This window comes from Chelon labrosus (assembly GCF_963514085.1).
Source record: "Chelon labrosus genome assembly, chromosome: 13".
In the NCBI taxonomy this organism is placed as follows: Eukaryota; Metazoa; Chordata; class Actinopteri; order Mugiliformes; family Mugilidae; genus Chelon; species Chelon labrosus.
In genome coordinates this window covers 2,827,479-2,850,159 of record NC_140346.1, presented here as the reverse complement: position 1 = coordinate 2,850,159, position 22,681 = coordinate 2,827,479, and the positions used below count along the sequence as shown (strand labels likewise).

Genomic DNA, 22,681 nt, shown 5'->3' with positions numbered 1-22,681 from the left:
ATGCAGGTAAAGTAGTTTGTGCTATGCATTAATAAAAGAGTGACATAATTCAAAGGAATTAGTAATATCTAGATAAAAGGTCACAGTGCCTACCTGAAAGCCCTTTCAGTTTCCATGCTACTACTGGTGAAAAACATCAGACCTGTGTTTGCGCAACACTGAAAGCATCGATACCTTGAAATAAAGGAAGATAGACTATGTTCAGTTTTATCCAAAGGAGATACTACAGATTGATTAATTTAATTTATAATTTCTATACATCAAGTTGTAAAATTTAGATAATCTATATGTTATTACTCAGTTACACTAATGCACACTCTACATGAAAATCTGTTCAGTAAAAACGTTACTGGAAGAAAAAAAAATACATTTTACACAACCATATGAGCAGCTAATGTCAGTTGTGTTTTTACATATTAACATGTTTCATCAGTAATACAGCTATTAAGTTAAAAACAAATGGCTGTATGGTGATGTGCAAACTTTTAGCGCTAAAAAACAAGCTAGCACGATGTGCACAATTCTGTGTTGACAGACATTTTCATTGGAGGTAGTAGTGGAGGACGTTTGTCCAAAATAAAAATGTTTTAACAAATTTTTCAGTCAATTTTTACCTGCTCTAAAACCTCAAGAATTGTTTTTACACTTATTTACACTTGGTGACATATTTACATCTGCCTCAGAGAAGCAGGGTTGATTTAAAACACTCATATCCAAGATTAACGGGCTAAGCTAGTTCCAAAAGATATGAGAAGTGTGCGCTATCGTTGCATAATGAACGACAGCACACAAGAGACCTTAAATCCCCTTTAAAACTCCTACCGCCTCCACACTGCTGCGCTAGTCAAAGCGAGCGGCTCGACTTTTGAGGAAGCTTGGTATTTCTCCAAACGTTTTTAGGCACAAGTGTGTACGGGACCCGACGTGACGCGGTAGTGGGGCTGGCTTTCCTTCACTCTGCCAGCATTCATAAACGGATATGATAAACCAGCGCTGAATGCACCGGAGCCGCGACAACAGTCAGCCCTGACCATGGCGGAAGAGGACGACGCAAGGATTCGGATTTTAAAGAGCCTGCGGGGTAAAATATGTAAGTCTGACCGGAGAGCCTACGTTTTCCCCGTTTCTCTCAGAGTGGGGGAGAGGTCGGTAGAACGGGCGAGCGGCGAGACGGGAACCCGGAGGGGCGCGGCGTGCTATCAACAGTCGACAGTGAGAAGGCTGAGACAGGCAGGCAGTTCATCTGCTCGGTCTGTTGGCTGGTGCTTTAGTTAGCTTAGCATGCTAGCAGAAGCTACTAGCCTGCTATGAGTGATTTCATTCATCGAGCAGCGCTTCACCACCCTCAAGTTAAGCTCACAGAGCATACCGTATGTTTTACGGCTATTAAAATGTTAGTTTTTTGTGGTGCTCCTCTTCAAGTTGACGATGGTAGCTAAGTGGGCTAGCTACGACCAGCCACTTCACTAGGCTAACCCATTCAGCTATAACGTTACTCACTGCAGGCATCTGACAGCCAAGTAATTTAGCAGATAAATGATCATTTATTTTAGCGATAACGCAGTGTATTAACGTAACACATATTAGACTTTAACGTTAGCTACTCGAGTTATTTATTCACCTAATCATGGTTAGTTTCACTAACTTATTATTGCTAATTATTGCATGTTGTAGCTTATGTTGACTGATGTTTGGGTCACTCTACAAACTCAGTCTTTGTCTCTGACCTCCATGTAGAGGCATGAATCAAGCAGCATGTCTATTAAATATTAAAGTCTAGACAGTTGCCTCTAATCAATTGATCGAAGAAAAAATTGGGAAAGAGTTACCTGTTTTACCTACAGCATCAAATAAGTACGAGAAAAAGTTATGACACAGAAATATCATACTTTTGTAGTCCAAATCTGAAACGCTGCCTTTAAAGTAAAATTTCTCAGCAGTATCATAGATAACAATGTGTTGATTTAACACACATCCATTAGCCCTCATCCACTGCTGCCCTGTGCCCTCTGTGTTTGAGGTAATTGATTATGGTTAGAATTAAATTTGTCCCTGTGGCATTGCTTCATTGCCTCTAAAGATCAATGCGGACTGTAATCAAGAGAAATCAGTTCAAAATAAATGGGGACAAAACTATTTTTTTCTTAAATAAATATATACCATTGTTAATATTTTAAACATGTTATTTTTAACATGTGCTTTGGAGTGCCCTTTATATTTCCAGAGTAGGGGCTGACGTTGTCATGAGTTGCTGTAACTGTGGCGTAACTGTGTGTGTTTACTGTAAGGTGAATATGCTCACTGGTACATAAGGCTCTTATGCATAGGCGGCACACAATGGGAAGACAAATGTCAGTTTCGCTACTATGAATTAATGAGAAAATGGTAAGCAGAACAAAATTGAGGAACTGTCATGGCATGTAACTCACAGTCTAGCAGTCTTACGAAACTCCATTCTTCCTCGTTCACACTTTGTCCTTTTTCCTTTAGCCTGCATCATTGGAGATACCTTTCTGTGAAGACGTATTATAGCAGTTAGCAGATGACCTGTGTGCTTTTTTGTTTGCTTAAATGGTCACAAATGGGCAACTTGATTAACCTGCTAAGATTGTTAGTTGTTGGGCTTACTGCCTGACCTTTGGGACTGGTTTTTACAGGGCTACATACTTCTGTTTTAGCAAAAATGTTGTGGAAATTTAGACATAGCGGCAGGGTTCGTTGTAAATGCTGTATGTGTATGTCCTGCTGTGCTCTACTTCCACCAGGTCATCCTGGTCTGAGCTTAGTGACAACTTGACTGTTATAGCTGCTGCTTCCTAAGATTATCCACACACTATTATTTATAGCCCGTTAGAAAGCTGGTCTTACTGTCAGCTTTTCTTAGTTATGTCCCTACCTGGGCTTAGGGTACCAATGCAGAGCTAGAGCTGCTAATTTAGACATGTTATTGCCCCTCTAATCCACTAGTCTAAATCCCACTTGGGGTGAATTTACTGATAGTGTTGCGCTTGAGTGAATGTTGGCTCTTTGGGTTTAACTTCTCTGGCACTGATTTGGTATATTTGTTTGTGTATGTATTGCACCAAACCCCATGGCATGTAATCTGCCTGCACAGCAATGGAGGTGGTGTGTGCTACAAAGGTGTTTGTCATTTGTGAATCAGCGCTGTACTGTCGCCACTGGTTATGCTGAGGAAGTCAATGTTTCATGTTTTTAACCACATATGAGCCTCAAGTCTACTTCAGCTACATCCGCTCTGCAGTTGGCCCTGACAACTGGCAGGAGCCCTTGTCACCAAATGAACACGAGGATGCCGAACATCAAAGCACCTCTTTACAGCATAAGATTGCAGTAACGTGTTTCTATTGATTAAGAATTGGTTGTTCTGAGTCAGATTCTTTCAAATAAACCATCACTCTCACTTAGGGACTAGTTGTTGTTTTGTTAAAAGTAGGAATTTATTAACGCAAACAAAATTTATTTTAGCTTTTCGGAGTTGTCAGTCTGTAGGAGTACCACGAATTATCCAACTGAGTTGTTGTTGCTTTTTGACTGAAACTTTGTATGTTCCCAGAAGCAGCTGAAAGTATACTGTACATCTGTTGAAATGTCATTTAGTTAAATTCTGTCGTCATTTAAAATAGAGTAGATATCTATTGTGTCTACCTAGAGGGTAGCGCTAGGTAGGTAGGGTTTAGGTAGTGAATATTTAAAAAATGGCTGATGTGTTTTTTGAATTCACTGACGGAAAAAAAGGTTTGTGTTATTTTGATGATAGTCAAGATGATAATACTGTTCTCCCTTTGGTGCTGCAGGTGAAGCTAAGAACCTGGGTCCAGTCTCGGGCCCAAATCGACAAAGGGATCTTTGTACCTTTTGTACCATAAGTCTGGATCAGGAGGAGGTTTTCCGCACCAGGGTGTTTGACAAAAGTGTCAGGTAAGCCCAATAATTCAATAAAATAGCAGCTCGATAACAGTTGCACATGGCAGCATTGCGTCATCTTGTTGTTTCAGTTAGGTTTGCAGTTTGACAGCTTTTACCGTGCAGTAAAGCCCTGAATGTGTTAACATAGAAATAAGTTGTCATACTTAAAACATTGCACATTAGTTACTTTCTTAAACATTAGTTACACATCCATACATTAGTTAAGGGATGTGGAGGCCCTTTTCTAAGAGGTGGATGTCTAAATATTAAACTGAAGAGACAATCTCAAGAAAATGACTTTTTAATTATTTATGATGCCACGTTTTGAGCATTCATATTAGATGTACAGTTTTTTTATATGTTAAATAATTTATGCATTTATATCAATTAAATCATTTCCATACTGCCACAGATAAATACGAAGATGGAACCATCTCATTCCTTTAAAATAGTAGAAGTTTGATATTACCAGCAGTATATACCAGTAGTAACAAAGTGTAAAATGTATGTAGTGAAATTAAAATACAAATAATATGCAAAATGAAGTTTCAGGAACAATGCTGATTAAGTTAGAAAATAGGAATTGAGACTGTTCATAGTGATTATTAGTGATGGTCTATTTATGTAGACATTCATTTAGTATTAAGTGAGTTTTGATTTGAGCTATTCTGCTTGTAAGACACTGCTTACTCAAATGAAATCTAGAGAGAGGCGTGGACGAGAGTGTTTTGAAACATTACATTTGCAGGCTGTTCTTCAGTTTGCTTTTAGATTAGAAGTCGAAACAAAGGTGAAAAATAGAAATATCCTGTTGATAGAATCTCTCATGTGGAAACAGTTATGCTAATATCGGTACCCTTTCATTTGTTGTGAGCCTGTCGTGCAAGAATTGTCCCATTTAAAAGTGCAGCCGCTTGATTTCATCATAGAAACTGTTGATGCATGGCTTGGAGCCGTAAACGTGAGTGGGGTATCCCTTCTGCTGAGAAATGTTGAGTGATTCTGACTGAAATTAGCTATTTTGCCAATAGCTACATGTTCACAAGCAGAGAAAGGTGCAGGAGATCAGGAAAACTTTTTAGGTTTCCATCTACATCATTGCACATCTCAGTGTAAACACAGGCCTGCCTTCTCTAGGTATTTCACAACATTTTTTTTTTTTTTTTTTTTTTAACACTCCTGATTTCGGTACCGTTCAAAAGGATTTTACAGCCTCTGAGGAAGTGTCCTCCCACGCTCTCCTGTCTTTTTCTCTGTGTCACCCTCAACTTCCTTAGCCGCTGTTTAGCACGTCTTAATAAGCACTCGAATTTGGCCCACTGTTTATTTGATGGTGCTTGACTCATGCCTGATGTATGCTCTCCTGTCTCTAATTGTTTAAAGGATGCATGGAAGCCCTAATTACAGCTAATCCCCAGGATAAAGTAGGCATGTTCAAACAGCTGTGGTCAAGTGGGTCTACCTAGCATTCTCGCATTATTTGGAAACCAGGATGACAACAGAGGGAAAGGTTTTATAGTGGGTGTATGTGTGAGTGTGTGCAGAACGGAGGGGGTTACGAGTGCATAGTTGCATGTAATACTGAGGAGGATGTGTGGGTGTTTGCTGAGTGTGTTGGCTAAGCCCATTGTGGAAGTGTCAGGCAAGATATTTCACCATCCAAGATGCATAAATTATGGAGGGAAGCATCGGTGTTCAGGTTCACTCGGTACCTCTACTGGATATGAAGACAGATATGTCTGTTTACCAGGCCAGTTTCCTGATTAAATTTTTGAAACTGGAGGAAATGTTTCATTTAAATTCATTAAACCACAGGACCAGTAAACACCAGACACATGTCTGGCACTACTGAGTGTTTTATTTTAGAACTAGCCCACATACATACATGACACATATAATCTACCTACTTGTTTATAGGCCAGTTATCTATTACTTTAATGCGGTATTTTTATTTATATATTTTTTTTTCCCCGTAAGAGAACAAACCCCTAAACTTTGTATGCTTAACTAAACTACATTTAAAAGACGGACTGCAGTTTTTATTCAAACACATCAACAGTTTGTCTAACTGCAGTTAAGTCTGTTTGGGACAGGTGGTCCATCTGCAGGCAAGCACGTACATCGAGGTAGTGCTTAACCTACAATCGGCTATGTCAGATCAAGCTGTCTGGCTCGCAGTCTTGGTCGTGAGATAGTTGTGTTGGCAGGACTGGGTGGCACTGCTTGAGCCCTCTGTGTTCCTGCCAGCTCCTGTGAATCCTGTGCTGAACAAACGAGATCTGACCACTTTACTGCTAGACTAGGTCCTTCAGTATTTGTTGTACCTGCTGTTTAATGATTTGAGTTTGTATCTTCCTGCTGTGGCTGTTTAAGTTTTTTCCAGGTGTTCAGGTTTCCTCTCACAGTCTAAAACATGCAGGTTCAGAAAAATATGCCTGTAAGTGTGTTAGAGTGGCTGCCTTATCTGTTTCTGTGTGTTATCCGTGCATTAGCAAGCTGTCAGGGTGTAGCTGGACTCTTGTAACGAGCCATGTGATAAGAGTATTTCTCTGATTTTGATAAACACATGCAAAGTGAGTTCTGAAATACTCAAATTGATGTTTAATTCAATGTTTCACTAAGGTCTATGCCAGAGAAAATATCCACATGTTTAAAACAGAAGTCTCATTAACAAATTTGATCAGTCTTACAGCATATTCCTTTGAAAATCATCCTTAGACAGTCATTTGTAAAATGAGATTATTGTATGACATATCACAAAATATTGCACTGAAAGTTATGGTGGATGCAGTTTTTCATTTTTGTCCATTTAATTTAGTGAGGCTTCAGGAATATAACATAAAAAACACTTGTTACAGGGTTTGTACACCATTAGACTGTATAGTAAGAAAAACTGGAGGAGAATAGATGGCAAAAGGGGCAGATCTGAGCCTACAACATATTCAGAATGTTCCCCTCTCGTCTCTGATGAGTCATAGGGCACCCTGTGTTGTCCACCTTCTGCTCAGACAGTTCATTTCCCACTAATTCCTCTGTTTATGACAGTAATGTGATATTGTTATTACATTTAAACTGGAACACAGCACCGTGTTTATTCAGTAATTATATTTTTTTCTTCATAATCTAGGGACACCGCCCTGTATCATAATAACTGTCTTATTGTTATAAAAAGTATATTATGGGGGGGAATTTGAGTTAGTGGTCTTATGATTTCAAAGTATAGAATTAGGACGGGTGAACAGCATGCATCAGCACTAGGTATGGCTATGTAACGGGGGAGAGAAAGGGGAGGAAGGGTGGGGCAGGGTAGAGAGAAAAGGAGAGAAAGAGAAAGACACGGGGGAAAGAAAGGGAAAGTAAAGAAGAAGAGGGAGAAAGACTCAGAGAAAAATAGAAAGACACAGGGGAGAGTCAAAGACAAGCAGAGGGAGGAAGAGAGAGGAAATAATGGAAGAGAGGGACAGAGAGAAAAAAATGCACAGGGAAATAAGAGAAATCAGTTGTATTATATGATGGGTGATCTTGTATAATGGATCCATTGTGTTGTTTATAATGTATATTTACTCTGTAATGTAATACATGTAATGTATTGACAGTTAGTTCTTTTCATACTCAGTTTTCTACCTATTGATACTCAAAGCATTTACAACTGGGAGTTCAATGTTCTTGGCACATGGCGTGTTCAAGGGTTCGGACCGCAAAACCTCTGGTTTGTGGGCACCCTGCTATTGAATCACAGCTGATCACTTAAGGCCTTTAGCCGCTAATGCTGACCTTTAAATTGTATTTTTATCATCTTAGTGATATAAACATGTGCCGTAAACAAGATGCAAAAGGCTGCCTGAAATGCAAAGTATAAGTATGATTTACACGTATTCACACTGAGCATGTCATCATTTGACCTATCAGATGGTGCCTTGGATGCCTGGGCCATGCATTTGCACCATTTGACCAACTTCCTGTCAGCTACCCTCAGATTAATTGGCGGCGAGGTTAGCTCGCATGATGGCTGAGGAAGGACAGAAGAGCAATGACAGTCCATGTTTATTGAAAATTATATACTTGCTGCAGTATTTAGCAATTTTGTTTTAGATTTTTTATGATGTTGTGCAGGGCCAGTAGCCATATAGCTAATTATTTTACCAGAAAGTACCTATTACACACATTCTCATGGTGCTATCTCCTTCAAAGACGTCACCTTGTTTTCTAATATTCTCCTCTTCCTTTATTTACAGCCCTTTCTACGGAGAGGACTTCTATTTTGAGATCCCACGCCCTTTTCAGTGTTTATCCTTCTATGTTTATGCCAAGAGCGTTTTCCAAAGGGACCTACCTGTTGGTAAGTCACATTCAGAAAGGCACTTAGCACACAAGTATACTGTATTTCCTCGTCTGAATGGATGTATGTAGCTCAATATGTATATGTGTTTATTTGTCGTTTCAGGCAAAGTGTCAATTCGCAAGGATGACCTATGTAAATACAGTTCGAAGGAGCACTGGTTTGGCCTTCAGCCGGTAGATCCAAACTCAGAAGTGCAGGTAATACTGAGGAAAAGTAAATGTCACTTCAAAGTTGGCTACCATTTGTGGTGTCCTGATTAGGCTTTAAAACATTTCGTCACCTCGTGCTCAGAGAATCCATGTCCTGAGCATAAGTATGATTTACATACCTATGCTCAGACCTTGCTGCACCTGCATCATAACAAGTAGGAAATCCACTTGCATGTCATCTAAATTTGCATATGGATAAGATCATTTCCATCCCTTTCAGAATATGGTTTAATGACCTCTGTCCAAGCTGTCACGTTTTTACAGTTTGAAATAAGACACATCTTTTCAACAGCAGGCTGGAGGGGGGTTGTTCCCAAAAACACACTGTCATATTTTGACAGCAGCAAAATGAAATACACTATGCTGAGTTTTTTTTAGCAGGGTCTTAATGTCACGGCATGAAGGACTGCAGTGAAATAGTTTGCACATTGTAAACACTGCAGTGTATATTGTGAAAATACTATGGTTTTGATAGCCTGTCTCTTTTGAGCTCAGAGCTTTAGGAAAAACGGCACCTCTGAAAATGTTTTAGCATAGTTTTGTCACTTTTGTTGCCATAACAATTAATGTTAAAAAGTCTAGAAAAGTTCTTTAAGCATTTTCCACCAACTCAATCACTTCTCCCTTTTTACTCAGTAATGTAAATGTCATTTTGACTGCATATGTGGTAAGACGGTTACTTAGAATTTGCCTAAATCGAGGAGTTTATATTATCAGTATGTCAACCTACACAATATTTTGATGAAGGCAGATCTCTGAGGCGTGCGAGATTAACAACTAATGCCACAGAGCTTTTTTTTTTTTGGCTGTTAAAATGAGACAATGACTTTTTTGTAGAATAGGCTGCAGCTGGCTAAAGTAGTTAGCTTGCCAGCTGCGTGTATAGTCTTGCTTTTCAGGTGTTTTTGCTCTGCTTTATGTGTTGGAAGTCTTCGTTTTTATTCTTTTTAGCATTTTATTGATCATTTTTTCAGGGGTGCAGTTCCACATGTAGGGCTGTAATTTTTTTTTTGATCAGAACGTTTTTGTGGTCTGTTTTGTGGTTGTGTTGGATGAACCTGCAGCACACTACCACTTCTGTGCTGCTGTAGCTAACATGTTGACTCTAGCTGCCATTAGCCCACGCCAGACTATTCTGGGTATGTGCTGCTACACTGATTCACTCACAAGTAGACACTTTCAACTGCAAAGTTACATCAGTGAGCGATGGAGGTGTTATTGCAATGCTTCTCCGGCTTGGTTTCCGGCCAGAAAGGAGCTGTACATGCACCTTGTGAGCAATTAACTCATATTCTAGTGAACTTGTTAAATTAATAGAAAGAATACAATAATAGGGCAGACAATATGATTTTTTTTATGCATATTCATTACCAAGTTTTAATGGGTATGATTAGTGTAAGTGTTAATTAGCTTGGGACTGTTTTGTTAATTTGGGACCCTTGCTAATGCATTTAGTGTTATATCAGCTTAAAGTCCTATCTTGTATCAGAAAGAGCTACTTGCTGAAATGCAGAGACGGAGTGCAAGTGTGGGGGCGTTTTGTTTAGCTCTTTCTGTTGCTTACTCTCTCACTCTGCACGTCTCTCTCTCTCTCTCTCTCTTTCTCTCTCTCCCTCTCTCTCTGACATTTTCAAAGCCGAGACCGGCAGCCTTCACCACATCCGACCCGTAAAGATCTTTTTGAGTGATGACAATATTCACAGCTGTTGTGGCTCTTGTCACACATGGTACCTCCATTAACATAAAACATGAAGTGGAGCAGGGCCACACGCCTGGGTCTATGATGCCAGAGAATGACAGGAAACTATTTGGAAAATTAAGTATGACAAAAATGCGTTACTGGGTGCAATCTAAATGAAGAATGATGAATGTATTTTACATATCTGTTGGTGTACAACCTGCTCTTGTATTTAGTTTTAAGCCTTGCATATCCACTCAGGGTTTAACTTGAAACTTTTGACTTGTGCCCTGATGTAAGACTAAAGTCTCATGACTTGAGTAATTTGTAACTTCTCAAAACTCGGTCTCCAATCTTCATGGTTTGCAGGGTAAGGTTCACCTGGAGATGCGACTGAATGAAGTGATCACTCAGAACGACTCAGGTCAACAATTACAAGTCCGGTGAGTTCACAGATTCCCTTGTTGCCAAGCAAGTTTGCTCTGAACTTTGAAAGTTTTGAAATCACAATAAAACTTGAGAAATAAACCAACTGAATGTTTCCACTAGCTGAAGCTCAAAGCCTGAAAGCAGTGTGTTAAAGCTTGTGCCGAATTTCTGTATGCAATTGCGTCATTTTTACATATATCTTACACAAGTACATACAAAAAGCAAAGGCTCAGTTATGTGTCAATTAACTAGAGAACTAGAAAGAGCCAGATATATCGTAATATAAAGAAGGGGAGGTAGAAAGTGTTGAAATAAGGGCTGAAATATCACTATCTTGAACAGACTAAAAGAGACTAAACCCACACTACCTCCAACACACACAAACAATATATAATGGGTTTTTATTTCTAACCCTAACCCTTTTATAACAACTCTACCTTACTATGATCATATTATTTTCAGTCCATTTTCTCAGTGATTACAGGCTGTAGTTTAGAACATCTCATGTCCAAATATATGTCAAGAAACTATTGAAAGCACATGTTTATCAGTTCAGAAGGAGGTTTATGTGAAAGAAACCAGAAAGGAATGTGTAATCAAAAAAGAGTCATCACTGATAAAAGTATCTTATTTGCCAATCTTAGGTTTTGTGTGTCCCAATATTACTTTATCTTTCACCTTTACTTCCGAGCTGTACATTTCACGTTCAAAAAAAAATTGTCACAAGCAGATACTAATAGATTGGCGGATAATGACGTGGGAGCATGGTCAGAAGAAAGCGCTCATTGAGGGAGTAGGTTGAGCTTGTGAAATTGCGCATGCCGCGTACGTGCATGCATGTCAGACCTGAGGCTGTTTGCGTATGTTGTTCTGCACCCCCCTCATTCATACTTGGAGAGCAGGGTCATGAGGAGGAAGTGATGGCATCTGAGCAGGAAGCCTGCGCTTCTCACACTGCAACCGCTGTGGTTTTCTGCTGCTGTCATTCACCGTGTCACTCAGATTGTTTGCTTAAACTGTTGACTTGCACACTGTCAGATCTTACCTCCTGTGCATAGATGAAAAACACCGCATGCTGTTTCTTCAACAGCTCGATCAGGCAAAGTAGCAAAGTTAATATCAAAGGCATTGAGCTTATCATTCGCTCACCTCTAGTCATCCTGTTTGATTAGTCCCCAGAGATGACCAGAGCAGTGCTACATTGAGTTAAGATAGATACAAAGACTTTAGGGAATATTGCCATGACACCTTGGAAGATGATCCACACAAACATCCTGACATTTGGGTGCTTGACTTCTCCCTCTGGCCTCAGTTAGCGATGGGCTGAATTCATTCTCATTCTCTGGTGGCTCCTGCTTAGCAGCCACATCCTGTTTAAGGTACCTACAGTGTGTGTTTGTTGTCACCTGCAGCACCGGTGAAAAAAGCAGCGGCCCCTGCGTGACACAAGCCTAACACTAGTCTGTAACAGTCCAGTGCTATTTTTATGTTTATATAACCTTCATACACCACATACATGAGAATTGAGGACTCAATTTTTTTAATGGTTATCTTGACAAATGATGCCAAATCAATCAAGAAAAACATTTTGAATTTGAATCTACTTCATAAGCAGTAAGTGAGCTGTCTATATTCTGTGCTGCTTTCAGGCATCATGATCACATTGGCTGTAATACATGACTCAATGCTTTATCACGAGGGGAGGACCCAGTAATGAAAAATGATGTGGAACATCAACACATTTATTAGCTTCGTAGAGAAAGTACAGCACTAGTGGCCATTAAAATGTTGTTTTGTGTTATTTGCACGACTTAAACCTGATTTGCATTTGGATAAAAAGTAATGAATGTACTGTGTGAGTATTCTTTACATCTAACATAATAAGTCACATGTTTACAGGTTTAGTTTAATCATTTTTGAACTTGTTGAAGTTCAATCCATGACATCAACTTCAGTGTGCTCTTATATGCCTGCTGTGAAAGTCACAAATGTCTATTAGGTCGGTGTTTGGAAATGTTTCTGCCAGTGTTCAAAAAATGAAGTTCATAAGTTTTGTGTTTTTGAGAAAACCTTTTTTTTCTCCTCAGCGCTGTGGCAGCGCAGATCATACAGGGTTAATAGCAGTAGCATTTCCGCAGAGGCATCTGTTGAACCAACAAGAAATTATTTACCATTTATGCTCTCAAGCGTTGAAAGCTAATCTCTGGGTCTGGGTCACTTCAAAGCTCATCAAAACATAGTTTCTTACAGTACAAAAAGTCTTGTTTTAACACGATGAACTCCAAAGCAGAATTTAGAAAGTTTGAACTAAATGTCTTTTATGATTTATTTAACTGATAAGAATGCTTTAACACATTAAAGAGCTTGTTTATGTCATGTCCCTGCACAGTAATTATATTAATAATGTCTCTATCTATTTCTTTGTGAACTCCTTTAGAATAATAGAGTGCAAGGACCTGCCTTTGATCAGTGGACAAAACTGTGACCCCTATGCCACGGTGTCACTCGTCGGACCTGCCAGGTAACATATACAACAGAGAGCTATGCTGTCCTGACAACAACTGTACAGTCAATATTGGGATATTCTTTGTCTTTCTTTAACTTGATATTCATAACACATAATGTGCTATAGTTGTAAAAATATGTAGAAATGAAAGTAGAGAATGGCACCCATCATTTAAAAAGTATTTTGTTCCATCTGAGTCACATCCTGACAGTGTGAAAGTGAAAGAACCGATCCATACCTGAAGCCATAAATCATAATAAAAAGAGTAATTTTAAAACACGCCTGTGTCTGTCTCTGTGTCTCCTCAGGTCTGATCAAAAGAAAACAAAGGTGAAGAAGAAAACCAGCAACCCTTATTTTGAAGAGACATTCTTCTTTGAGGTGAGCTCCGAAACTACACATTTTGCTGTCTACCCACATTGTTGGTTTGAATGACTGCATTACTGATAGATTACTGAACAAAGCAAAAAGACAAGTAGAGGATTTGTATAAGTAAGCCTGTTAGTAAGCCTTGACATGTGTATCCTCAGGTCACACGGTCCAGCAGCTACTCTAATAAAAAGTTCCATGTGGAGGAGGAGGACATTGAAAAACTTGAGATCAAGTAAGCTTTCTTCTTTTTTTTTTTTTTTGTCTCAGCTGCACATTACTCTCTCTCTGTCTCTCTCCCTGTCTCTCTGTCTCACTCTCTCTGTCTCTCTCTCCGTCCCTCTCCATGTCTCTGTCTTTCTCTCTCTGTCCCCCTGTATTTCTGTCTCTCTCCTTGTCTCTGTCTTTCTCTCTCTGTCTCCCTGTCTCTCTGCCTCTCTCCTTGTCTCTGCCTCTCTGTCTCTCTCCCTGTCTCTCTCTCCCAATCCCACTTATTTCCTCTCTACAGTCTTGACAGAAGAAAATTTATTTCTTAACAACTTGAGGACATAAAAAAAGTGAATTTAGATCTGGTGTGTTCTGACTACTGATAGAGAGCCTTGGTTTCTGGTTAAGGAATTGTGGGGCTTCCGTCACAGTGGACTCATAGCTCACTGGGTAAGACTAGACAGATTCAAAGGTAATCTCTCCTGCATGGTTTTGAGGTTTGGATTTGAGGTGATGTCATTGCACGGATATTGTATTGGCTTTCATGCACCTAGCCAGGTAAGCACCACTTAGTGCCATGTTGGAACTGGCTGGTAATATGTTTTGTGCTGAACACAAAAAGGACACAAGGACTAAAAATGTGTCTCACTTAGTGTTGTTTGGTGCAGTTGTATTGGTAGACATTTCAGTTTACATGCTCTACTTTTGCAGAGTTGACGTGTGGAACAACGAGAACCTGGCTCAGGATGTGTTTCTGGGGGAAACGCGGGTCCCTGTCAAGATCCTGCGAAACGACCACATCCACAAAGCCTGGTAGGAAGAGAAATATTTCAGTTTCAGACATTTATGATTTTACACAAGTGTACAAAAGCAAATAATGTGATGGAACAGATACGAACAGCTCTCAGATATCATAGAAGGGCTCTTCTCGTAACTCCATGTCTTGAGCCATATCCATCAGATTCAATGAACTCTTCTGACTTTTATTTTCCCAGACTGTGTTTCCATTTTGCTTTTCCATAGAGATTTTTTACTGCTTTTTTAAGACATACTGTACTGTTGCCTTTTTTTTGGTTGATTTATTTAAGTGCATACATAAAATATTATCCTGGATATTCTGTGAGCAGGTAAAATACAAATGACAGATTTTAAACCCTGTGTAAAACACAGAGATACAGTAAATATACACACACTTGCCATTAGGTACACTAGTGAATACAAATACATACTAACATAACAGTTCTCCACTAAATCCCCGTTATAATGTTATAATGATCAGTTTAGACCACTGACTAAAATGGGATTGTCAAAATAACAGAAACATGTGTCAGTACACACAGAACATAATACAATTCAACAGTACTACAAACCACAGGCTCCAAAAAGAAAACACAGTTTAATCAACAGCTCTCTGAGTTATTTGAAACAAATGCTGAATACATAATCTTCATGAAGATAAGATTTAGTGCAGGACTGTTATATTAGAATGCATCTGTTTCCACTTGTGTACGTAATGAACTGGTGAGTGTAGGTATTTAGTAGCCCTGGGCCACACCCCTGTTATCTCCTGTACACACTAAATGGTCTGGGGTTATATAGGGCTTTTTTAACCTTAGCAGTACAAATGTCAAAAATGTTTCTCGTTCTCACTCTCGCACACATTGACGATGCTGTGCCAGGTTCTCACCTGACATCAGGAGCAACTCGTTCACCTTCTTACTTACTAGGGATACTTTGGCATGTGGATGGTCGTAGATTATCCAACTATGAACCCTGCAATTACTGGACAACCTGCTGTACCACCAGAGCTTCAGCTGCTTCAGAATAGATTTAGAAGAGACGTTTCGGTTGTTTGTTTTACGTGGCTCAATCTTTTTCCCATGACTCATTGCCCCTTGGTAAATTTGGCAATCTGCTGCATTGTCTTCAGGTGTATGTTTAGCAACATGAAGTCACAGACATTACATGGAACTGCGTTGCTGTGAAGGCATTCATGTACAGCCATGACTGAAAATGTGATTCATTCATAGATCAGATTTCTTTTTGAATGGGGAAATGCAGGAGCGTTGATGGAAAAAGTTTGTGGTCTTTATTGTACGAACACTGACATTCTGATGTGTCTGTCTCTTTTGAAACATATTAAATGGTTGTCATAAAAAAAACAGACACAATCACTCTGATGTCATTGCTTGTTCACCTTCCTCTTAACTAGATCAAGTCTTGAAACAAGGGAGAAGCAGCCTCTTCCCTTAGATGATTTTTATTCAGGAACTCTGTCTGTTGCAACTAGGACAACTTCTAACTGATAATTTTCCTTGCCATTACATGATTATTTAAAAGATCTTCCTAGATTTCTCGGTGTTCAGCAGTTTTTCTTCCACTCTGTGAGTGTTTTCTAGCTTTGCGTCAGAGTAGGTGATATGGGATTATGCCAGATAGCAATCTGTTTGTACATGAGGGCTGAGCGTTGAGTGCGTGGGTGGCTTCTTTGCATGGTGGCAGGACCTCATGTCCTGCGTTTGTGCTGGAAGTTGTCTATGTTGCATTCATTTAAAAAAAATATATATATATTTTAAAGATCAGCACAGGTGATCTTTTGAAGCGTATCTGTGTCTACCATGATTGCAAACCAATCAGCTTATGGGCAAACCTTCATAAAGTTACTGCAGCTTCTGAGGCACTGCGGTTCAAATCTACATGCTATCATTTTGTGTTTTGCTCCACCTGTTGGTTTCTGTGGAGATGTGCATGCAGCAAAAATCTTAAATATGACTTGTGTATAGTTTTTAGATCTTTAGATTTAAGTGGAAACCATCCATTCTACCAGAATTAATAAAGACCTTAAAAATAAGCAGCAGGAAGCAAAGACAGCTGTCTCATCTATATACTGCATGGAATAGACAGGAAGGCATTCACTTTATTGAACAGTATTCCCTTTACGAGTTTGAGCTCCTTTCATTCTAATCAGTCGCTGCAGTAAAACATCCTCCAGTTTTTTTAGGGTTGTCCTAGTTGTCACTCCATTGTGTTATACATTAGACACATATGCAGTAACTAAACATTACAGTCTGTTTTTTATCGCTTTACAACAAGCTCATACTTACTGGTTAAAACATGTGTAATGTGGATTTGTAAAAGCTGTGGGATTCAGACATCATTCCAAAGGCAGCATTGCAACCTGATTTGAAAAACAAACAAACATCAAGTCTAATTTACACTCACTTGCCAGTTTATTACTTACACCAAGGAAAACTAATGCATTCTAATATGACAGTCCTACTTTAAATCTCTATAAAGGTTTTGTATTCAGCATTAGTTTCAAATAACTCAGAGAGCTGTTGATTCAACTGTGTTAACATTTTGGAGGCTGTGGTTTGTAGGACTATTGAACTGTATTGTGTTCTACCGACACATGTTTCTATTATTTTGACAACCCCATTATAGTCAGTGGGCTACCTAGGCTAAATAACAGAAACACTTCAGTGTTTAATTCAGTCCATTTAAACAATGCCACAAACTACATCCTCCAGAATGATCAAAAAAGTTAAAATACCACCTTTCCGATGCTGTTTCAACATTAAGTGTACCTAATGTTTTGCAAGAGTATATACAGTATATTACTGTCTGTAGTGGAGTGTTTCTTATGTTCATTCTATAGTATACATATTATTTTTTTTGTTTTTACTTTATTTTTTTATTAATGAGAAACACAGTATAAACATTCCTTGACAACATCACAAATTATGTATGACAGTGCTAAAGACAAGAACAACAACAAAAAAAAAACATTGGGGCACAGAAAGCTGAATAATACTGATGAGTGAAAAATAATAAATAAGTAAATAAGTGGAGGTTAAGACATTCCAGCATACTGTGGGATTTCCCTCAGTTAAAGAGGTATCTTGCTATAGGTAGCCACCTCCTCACAAAAACATCAGACCTTAATTGACCTTTGGCTAAGCCCCGCCCTAGAATGTAGATTGACCAATCACAGCCAAGAGAGCTCCCACAGGGGTCCGACACTTTTTCACAGCGCTCCATTGACTTTAACGCAGGCGTCTCATATTTTCGGTCTCGGCAGGCTATACTGTCGGTATATATCCAGCATCCAGGGTATGGATAAGCCCAATGATGTGCGCGCAAAACCCTGTGGAGCTAACCAAAACATCACCGTTACAGCTTAAGTTGCATAGTTGTTGATACGCTAGCACACGCTGAAGAAATACAACGCATACGTGTGTAACGTTAGTCCGTTTGCTTCGTAATAACGATTATAGAAGTGAATAGAGACGTACCCAGCTTTGCATGAACAGTGTTGCTCCTTGATATTGATACCAGAGCCTTATAGATAACCAGAAAACCACAGCCCAGAAGAGAATGTCGGACGTAGCAACAGTAACCAAGGGGGGCGGGGCTTAGCCAAAGGTCAATTGTAATTGAGCAGTTAAAGCCTCCATTCCATACACCTCCCTCAGCTTCTGTTTCCACTGTGTCACTGTAGGTGGCTGTGGATTCATCCATTTTCCTAGCAGTCATCAAGAGTATTTAGTATACATATTTTAATACTCTATAAGATGCTGATGTATCTGTGTAGTGGTTTTAACAGTGACTGATGATATTTGTATTGTACCTCTATCAAACTGACAATATGAAAGACAAGAATTATTATTATAACCAATAGATTTTTATTATTTAGCTGCTTGACAGCTACTTTTGCTAGAAGTGTTCCGGAGGAGTTGGCGGAGCCCACAAATGGTGCTGAAAGAGAGTAATTTCACTGGGTGGCCTGATGAATGTTGATGTTTTTTTAACTGCCAGATTTGTTGAAAATTATGTTCAAATGTTAGTTATTGCCAGCTTAAACAGTGCAGTGTGTTCCTTCGCTTCATTTTATTCACAAACTGTTTTCCACCCACCATGTTCATCTGTTGTGTTTTTACTAAGAAGGCTGGTTGTATGCATCTATATTTAGGCAGTGTAACACGCTGACTGATGAAGAGGTTTTCATTAGTCCAATAAAGTTTTAGTAACTGAAGTTATTCCTTTATCTTTCTTTTTTTAATGTAATAACTTCACAGGTGCTTCACCGTTGATGTGTTGAACAGCTTGTTTCAGACCAGTAGAATCAACCATCCTATCTGCCTCTATTTTATAACTCAAAATGACTATGTTTACGTCGCGTACTTTGCTGTCTCAAGACTAAGATAAGATAAGATAATCTTATCCCACAGTGGGGAAATTGGAGATTGGTTGATCATGACGTTGCTTTGTTTTCATCTCCCAGCACAATAACATGGTGTCTTTCTTCTGTGGTCTCACAGGTATCTCCTCCAGCCCAAAGGGAATGGCAGCAAGTCCAAGTCCGATGATTTAGGATCATTGCGTTTGAAGCTGACCTACATAGAAGACACGGTGCTGCCGTCTGCCTGCTACACACCACTCTGCAACCTGCTGCTCAAATCCCCAGATGTGAAGGTGAGACTTTAAACTGTACAAGAAAAAATGTACATTTTTGTATTTCCCTGTTGTTGAACATTATTTTTATAAAATGTAATTAAGTAGAACAGTGGAAGTGACCTGTACCGTATCGTTTGTCTGTTACTTCCTTCTCTATTTCAACCTTCAATTTTGTTAATCTGTGCATTTCCTCTTTTCACCCTCTCACCTTCCACTGTTTCCCCTTTTTCACCTCCTTCAGCCCATCTCGGCTTCAGCAGCACACATCTTGGGGGACATCTACAGAGAGAGATACGAGGCCGTCTTGCCCATGGTTCGTCTGCTGCTACACCACAATCGCTTTGTGCCTTTTGTCTCTGCTGTGGCAGCACTGGAGCTGGACAACACTCAGTGAGTACTGTCACACTTTCATAGACACAGTGGCAAATGTCATGGCCAGCACTGTTACTTCTCTTATCCCTGAAGTGTTAAAGTTAAGTTCCTTTTTTGTACGGCTCTCAGCTATGATAATGTAACCAAAGTCAAATGTGAAACAGGAAGCAGCTCTGAAATACAATAGACACAGAAGGGGTATAATTTACCTTTATTTATTTTTTATTATGATGTGTCATTCTGAAAATTAAGAATGAATGGCAGCCGTTACTACAAAAATTAGACCTAGATTTTCATGTTTCCTTTTAAGAAATACTGTGCTGGATTGTCAATACTGGGAATCATTAGTACAACTTAATTGTGACTGTGAAATAATAATAAAAATAAGTCAAAAATAATGTTTTGTTCATGCTGATGTAATATTTCTGTCCATGCAGGGAGGCTAACACTATATTCCGTGGCAATTCGTTGGCAGCACGCTGCATTGATGACATGATGAAGATTGTGGGAAAGAATTACCTAGCTGTTACCCTGAAGCCTGTAATAGATGAGGTATGCGTAAGAAGGAGACACACACACACACACACACACACACATGTCCAGCATCAATGCCAGAACAGGCTTGAATCACTGAGGTCAGTGTGGAAAAATCTGCTCGAACATCTGCCTTTCCACCTCAGATAAGCAGATGTGCAGATGTAATTGGTAGATTTGTAGTTCTCACTGCATCAGCCTCCCCTTTTCTATAATTTCCTCAACATGGATCACATTAGTGAATGTTAGATGTTTATTTTTTTCATCAGTGGCTCATTCATTTCTTTTTGACACTGATCTAAATGTATCTGTATAATGTACCATAATGCATTGCTCATCGTCTTCCTTCATCATCTGCACCCTAATTGCTGTTTGATTACAGTTCTTATAGACGTGTACATTAAAAAAACAAAAAGCAACGCTAGGATTGTAAATGTCTGCAGTCCTCTTATTCATCATCACCTCCTGTTACTCCTCATTTCTAGATTGTTTAGTAAATTTGTGGCCCCAAGCACCACAGACTCACAGTCTTTGTTCTGTTTCATAGGAATACATTCGGCCCTAAGTAATTGTTTGTTTGTTTGTTTGCTTGTTTGTTTATTTGTACCCTCTATAGATATGTGAATCCAACAAAACATGTGAGATCGATCCCATAAAGCTAAAGGAAGGTGACAACGTGGAGGTCAACAAGGTAAAGTCATCTCTTACAATCCAGTTCTAAGACAAGTGTATCCTTTGCAGTCCTTCTGATTTCATTCAGGCTAATAAGTCCTATGGTTACTTGATATCTGAATGCCAGACTCTTTAGAGAGCTGCTGCAGTACCTGTATGCTCAAATCCACATAAAAACAAACCGTATGGCTATATTTTTACTTCAACTTTCATATTTAAATAATATGAACATTTTTGTCACCTCTGCAGGAAAACCTTCAAGTGTATGTCCAGAAAGTCTTCTCCTCCATCACCCAGTCCAGTTCTAGTTGCCCCCCACTCATGTGTGATGTCTTCAGGTCTCTGAGACACTTGGCATGCAAACGCTTCCCAGGTAAAAGATAGCTCCTTTGCAAGAAATGACATCTCTAAAATTACTTGGTCATAGCAGCTGCCGGAACAAATCTCTTCCAGGCCTGCAGCAGACATGTATTCTTTCAGATGAATCTGTCATGAGTCATGTGTCATGTCATCATTTTACCGTCAGAAATAAGTTTCTGTTTTGTTGCTCCGACATTGTACAACACATAGCTTGATATAAGATGGACAGGTTCAACTGATGATTGCAACATTAGTCTTCAACATTAGTCTGAGTCAAATACCCTGGTAGCAGTGGTACTTGATCAGATTATGTTAGAATCTATTAAGACATATTGATGTATTTTATGTATACATTTTGTGTTTTTAATTACACTGTGTTATATAGTGTTGTGTAATATCCACCTCAGTGAAGAATAAAAGGATTTCACACAGGTCTAAGCCCAGCCTTGTACTGCAGCTCTAGTTCTACAGTTTGGTCTGACCAGTTGATTTATGCCTGTGAGTTAAATTATAACATTATTGAAACTTTTAGGGGGTGTAATTATAGTTATGAGCCAGAAGGTGGCGCAAAATCCATGGCTTAGCTGGATGTTCACCTTACTGTATATTTTCTCACATACTTATTGATTGAATTATCTTGTTTTGTGTAGTCAGACTTCTTTCTAAAGGTTTCTCTCTCTCCCTCTAGGTGACCCTCATGTTCAGTACTCAGCCGTTAGCAGCTTTGTGTTCCTGCGTTTTTTTGCCGTTGCTGTCCTTTCTCCACAATCTTTCCAGCTCCGTGCCCATTACCCTGTAAGTTCATGACCTTAGTACTACAAATTACTATTTAATTAAAGGGCCTAACACCACATGCAAACAGTTTATAGCTTTATCAAATGTACATTTTCTGTGATTGCAGGATCCCGAGATTTCCCGCACTCTCACCCTTATCTCAAAAACCATCCAGACTCTGGGCAGCTGGGGCAGTTTGTCAAAAAAACTGGTAAGATGAATATACAAAGTGAGGGACTGTTCAAGAATAAGGTGCTATCTGAATATTGTTGAATGCTATGGGTACTTGTTCTTAAACATTGTCAAATGCAAAGGTGTTTACCAGTCGCATGCTGATTTAAGCCTGTTGTTTCTCTCTTCAGTCCAGTTTCAAAGAAACCTACATGTATGACTTCTTCAAATCATTCCAAGAAGACAAGTGTATCGAAAAAGTCAAAAAGGTATTTTTTTAATATATTGCTCAATGTGTTTATAATTTCAAATGACTTCGCTTATATTAAATGCTAATTTGGTTTCCAGTTTCTTGATGAAATCTCCTCAAATGTCAGCAAGGAGTCCAGTGGACTTGAGGACGCTGTGGTTCTCAAGGAGGGGTGAGTGTTTGTCTCATAAGTACTTCCCACTGTTTCTGGCCAGGCTTAAGGAAGCAGCTTATGACTGCTGATTCCTTAAGCACTCTTCAAAATATAGCCAGCCTATGAGAAAAATGTCATAATTTTTCTCTCAAGAGTGAGAAAATTGATGAAGGATGTCAGTTAATATTTGCCTTTTCACTTCTTCAGAGGTGTTAAAATGTTACATATGCATTTAAAGTTTAACCTGTAAGAATTCACCATGGTTTCATG

At 39.1% G+C, this 22,681-nt stretch overlaps 1 protein-coding gene across 1 annotated transcript in view; it reads left to right on the top strand.

The window, feature by feature from the left end:
* Nucleotides 1-969: 969 nt before the first annotated feature.
* rasa2 (RAS p21 protein activator 2) overlaps nucleotides 970-22,681 on the top strand; it is a 30,607-nt gene continuing 8,895 nt past the window's right edge. The window contains exons 1-18 of the mRNA XM_084559305.1: nucleotides 970-1,090; nucleotides 3,816-3,939; nucleotides 8,163-8,266; nucleotides 8,372-8,466; nucleotides 10,526-10,599; nucleotides 13,023-13,106; nucleotides 13,400-13,472; nucleotides 13,622-13,695; nucleotides 14,379-14,480; nucleotides 18,989-19,142; nucleotides 19,366-19,514; nucleotides 19,934-20,048; nucleotides 20,647-20,721; nucleotides 20,952-21,075; nucleotides 21,751-21,857; nucleotides 21,964-22,047; nucleotides 22,199-22,276; nucleotides 22,356-22,429. Of these exons, the coding sequence (XP_084415431.1) occupies nucleotides 1,033-1,090; nucleotides 3,816-3,939; nucleotides 8,163-8,266; nucleotides 8,372-8,466; nucleotides 10,526-10,599; nucleotides 13,023-13,106; nucleotides 13,400-13,472; nucleotides 13,622-13,695; nucleotides 14,379-14,480; nucleotides 18,989-19,142; nucleotides 19,366-19,514; nucleotides 19,934-20,048; nucleotides 20,647-20,721; nucleotides 20,952-21,075; nucleotides 21,751-21,857; nucleotides 21,964-22,047; nucleotides 22,199-22,276; nucleotides 22,356-22,429 (1,748 nt within the window). The 5' untranslated portion in view covers nucleotides 970-1,032. The remainder of the gene's footprint in view (nucleotides 1,091-3,815; nucleotides 3,940-8,162; nucleotides 8,267-8,371; nucleotides 8,467-10,525; nucleotides 10,600-13,022; nucleotides 13,107-13,399; nucleotides 13,473-13,621; nucleotides 13,696-14,378; nucleotides 14,481-18,988; nucleotides 19,143-19,365; nucleotides 19,515-19,933; nucleotides 20,049-20,646; nucleotides 20,722-20,951; nucleotides 21,076-21,750; nucleotides 21,858-21,963; nucleotides 22,048-22,198; nucleotides 22,277-22,355; nucleotides 22,430-22,681) is intronic.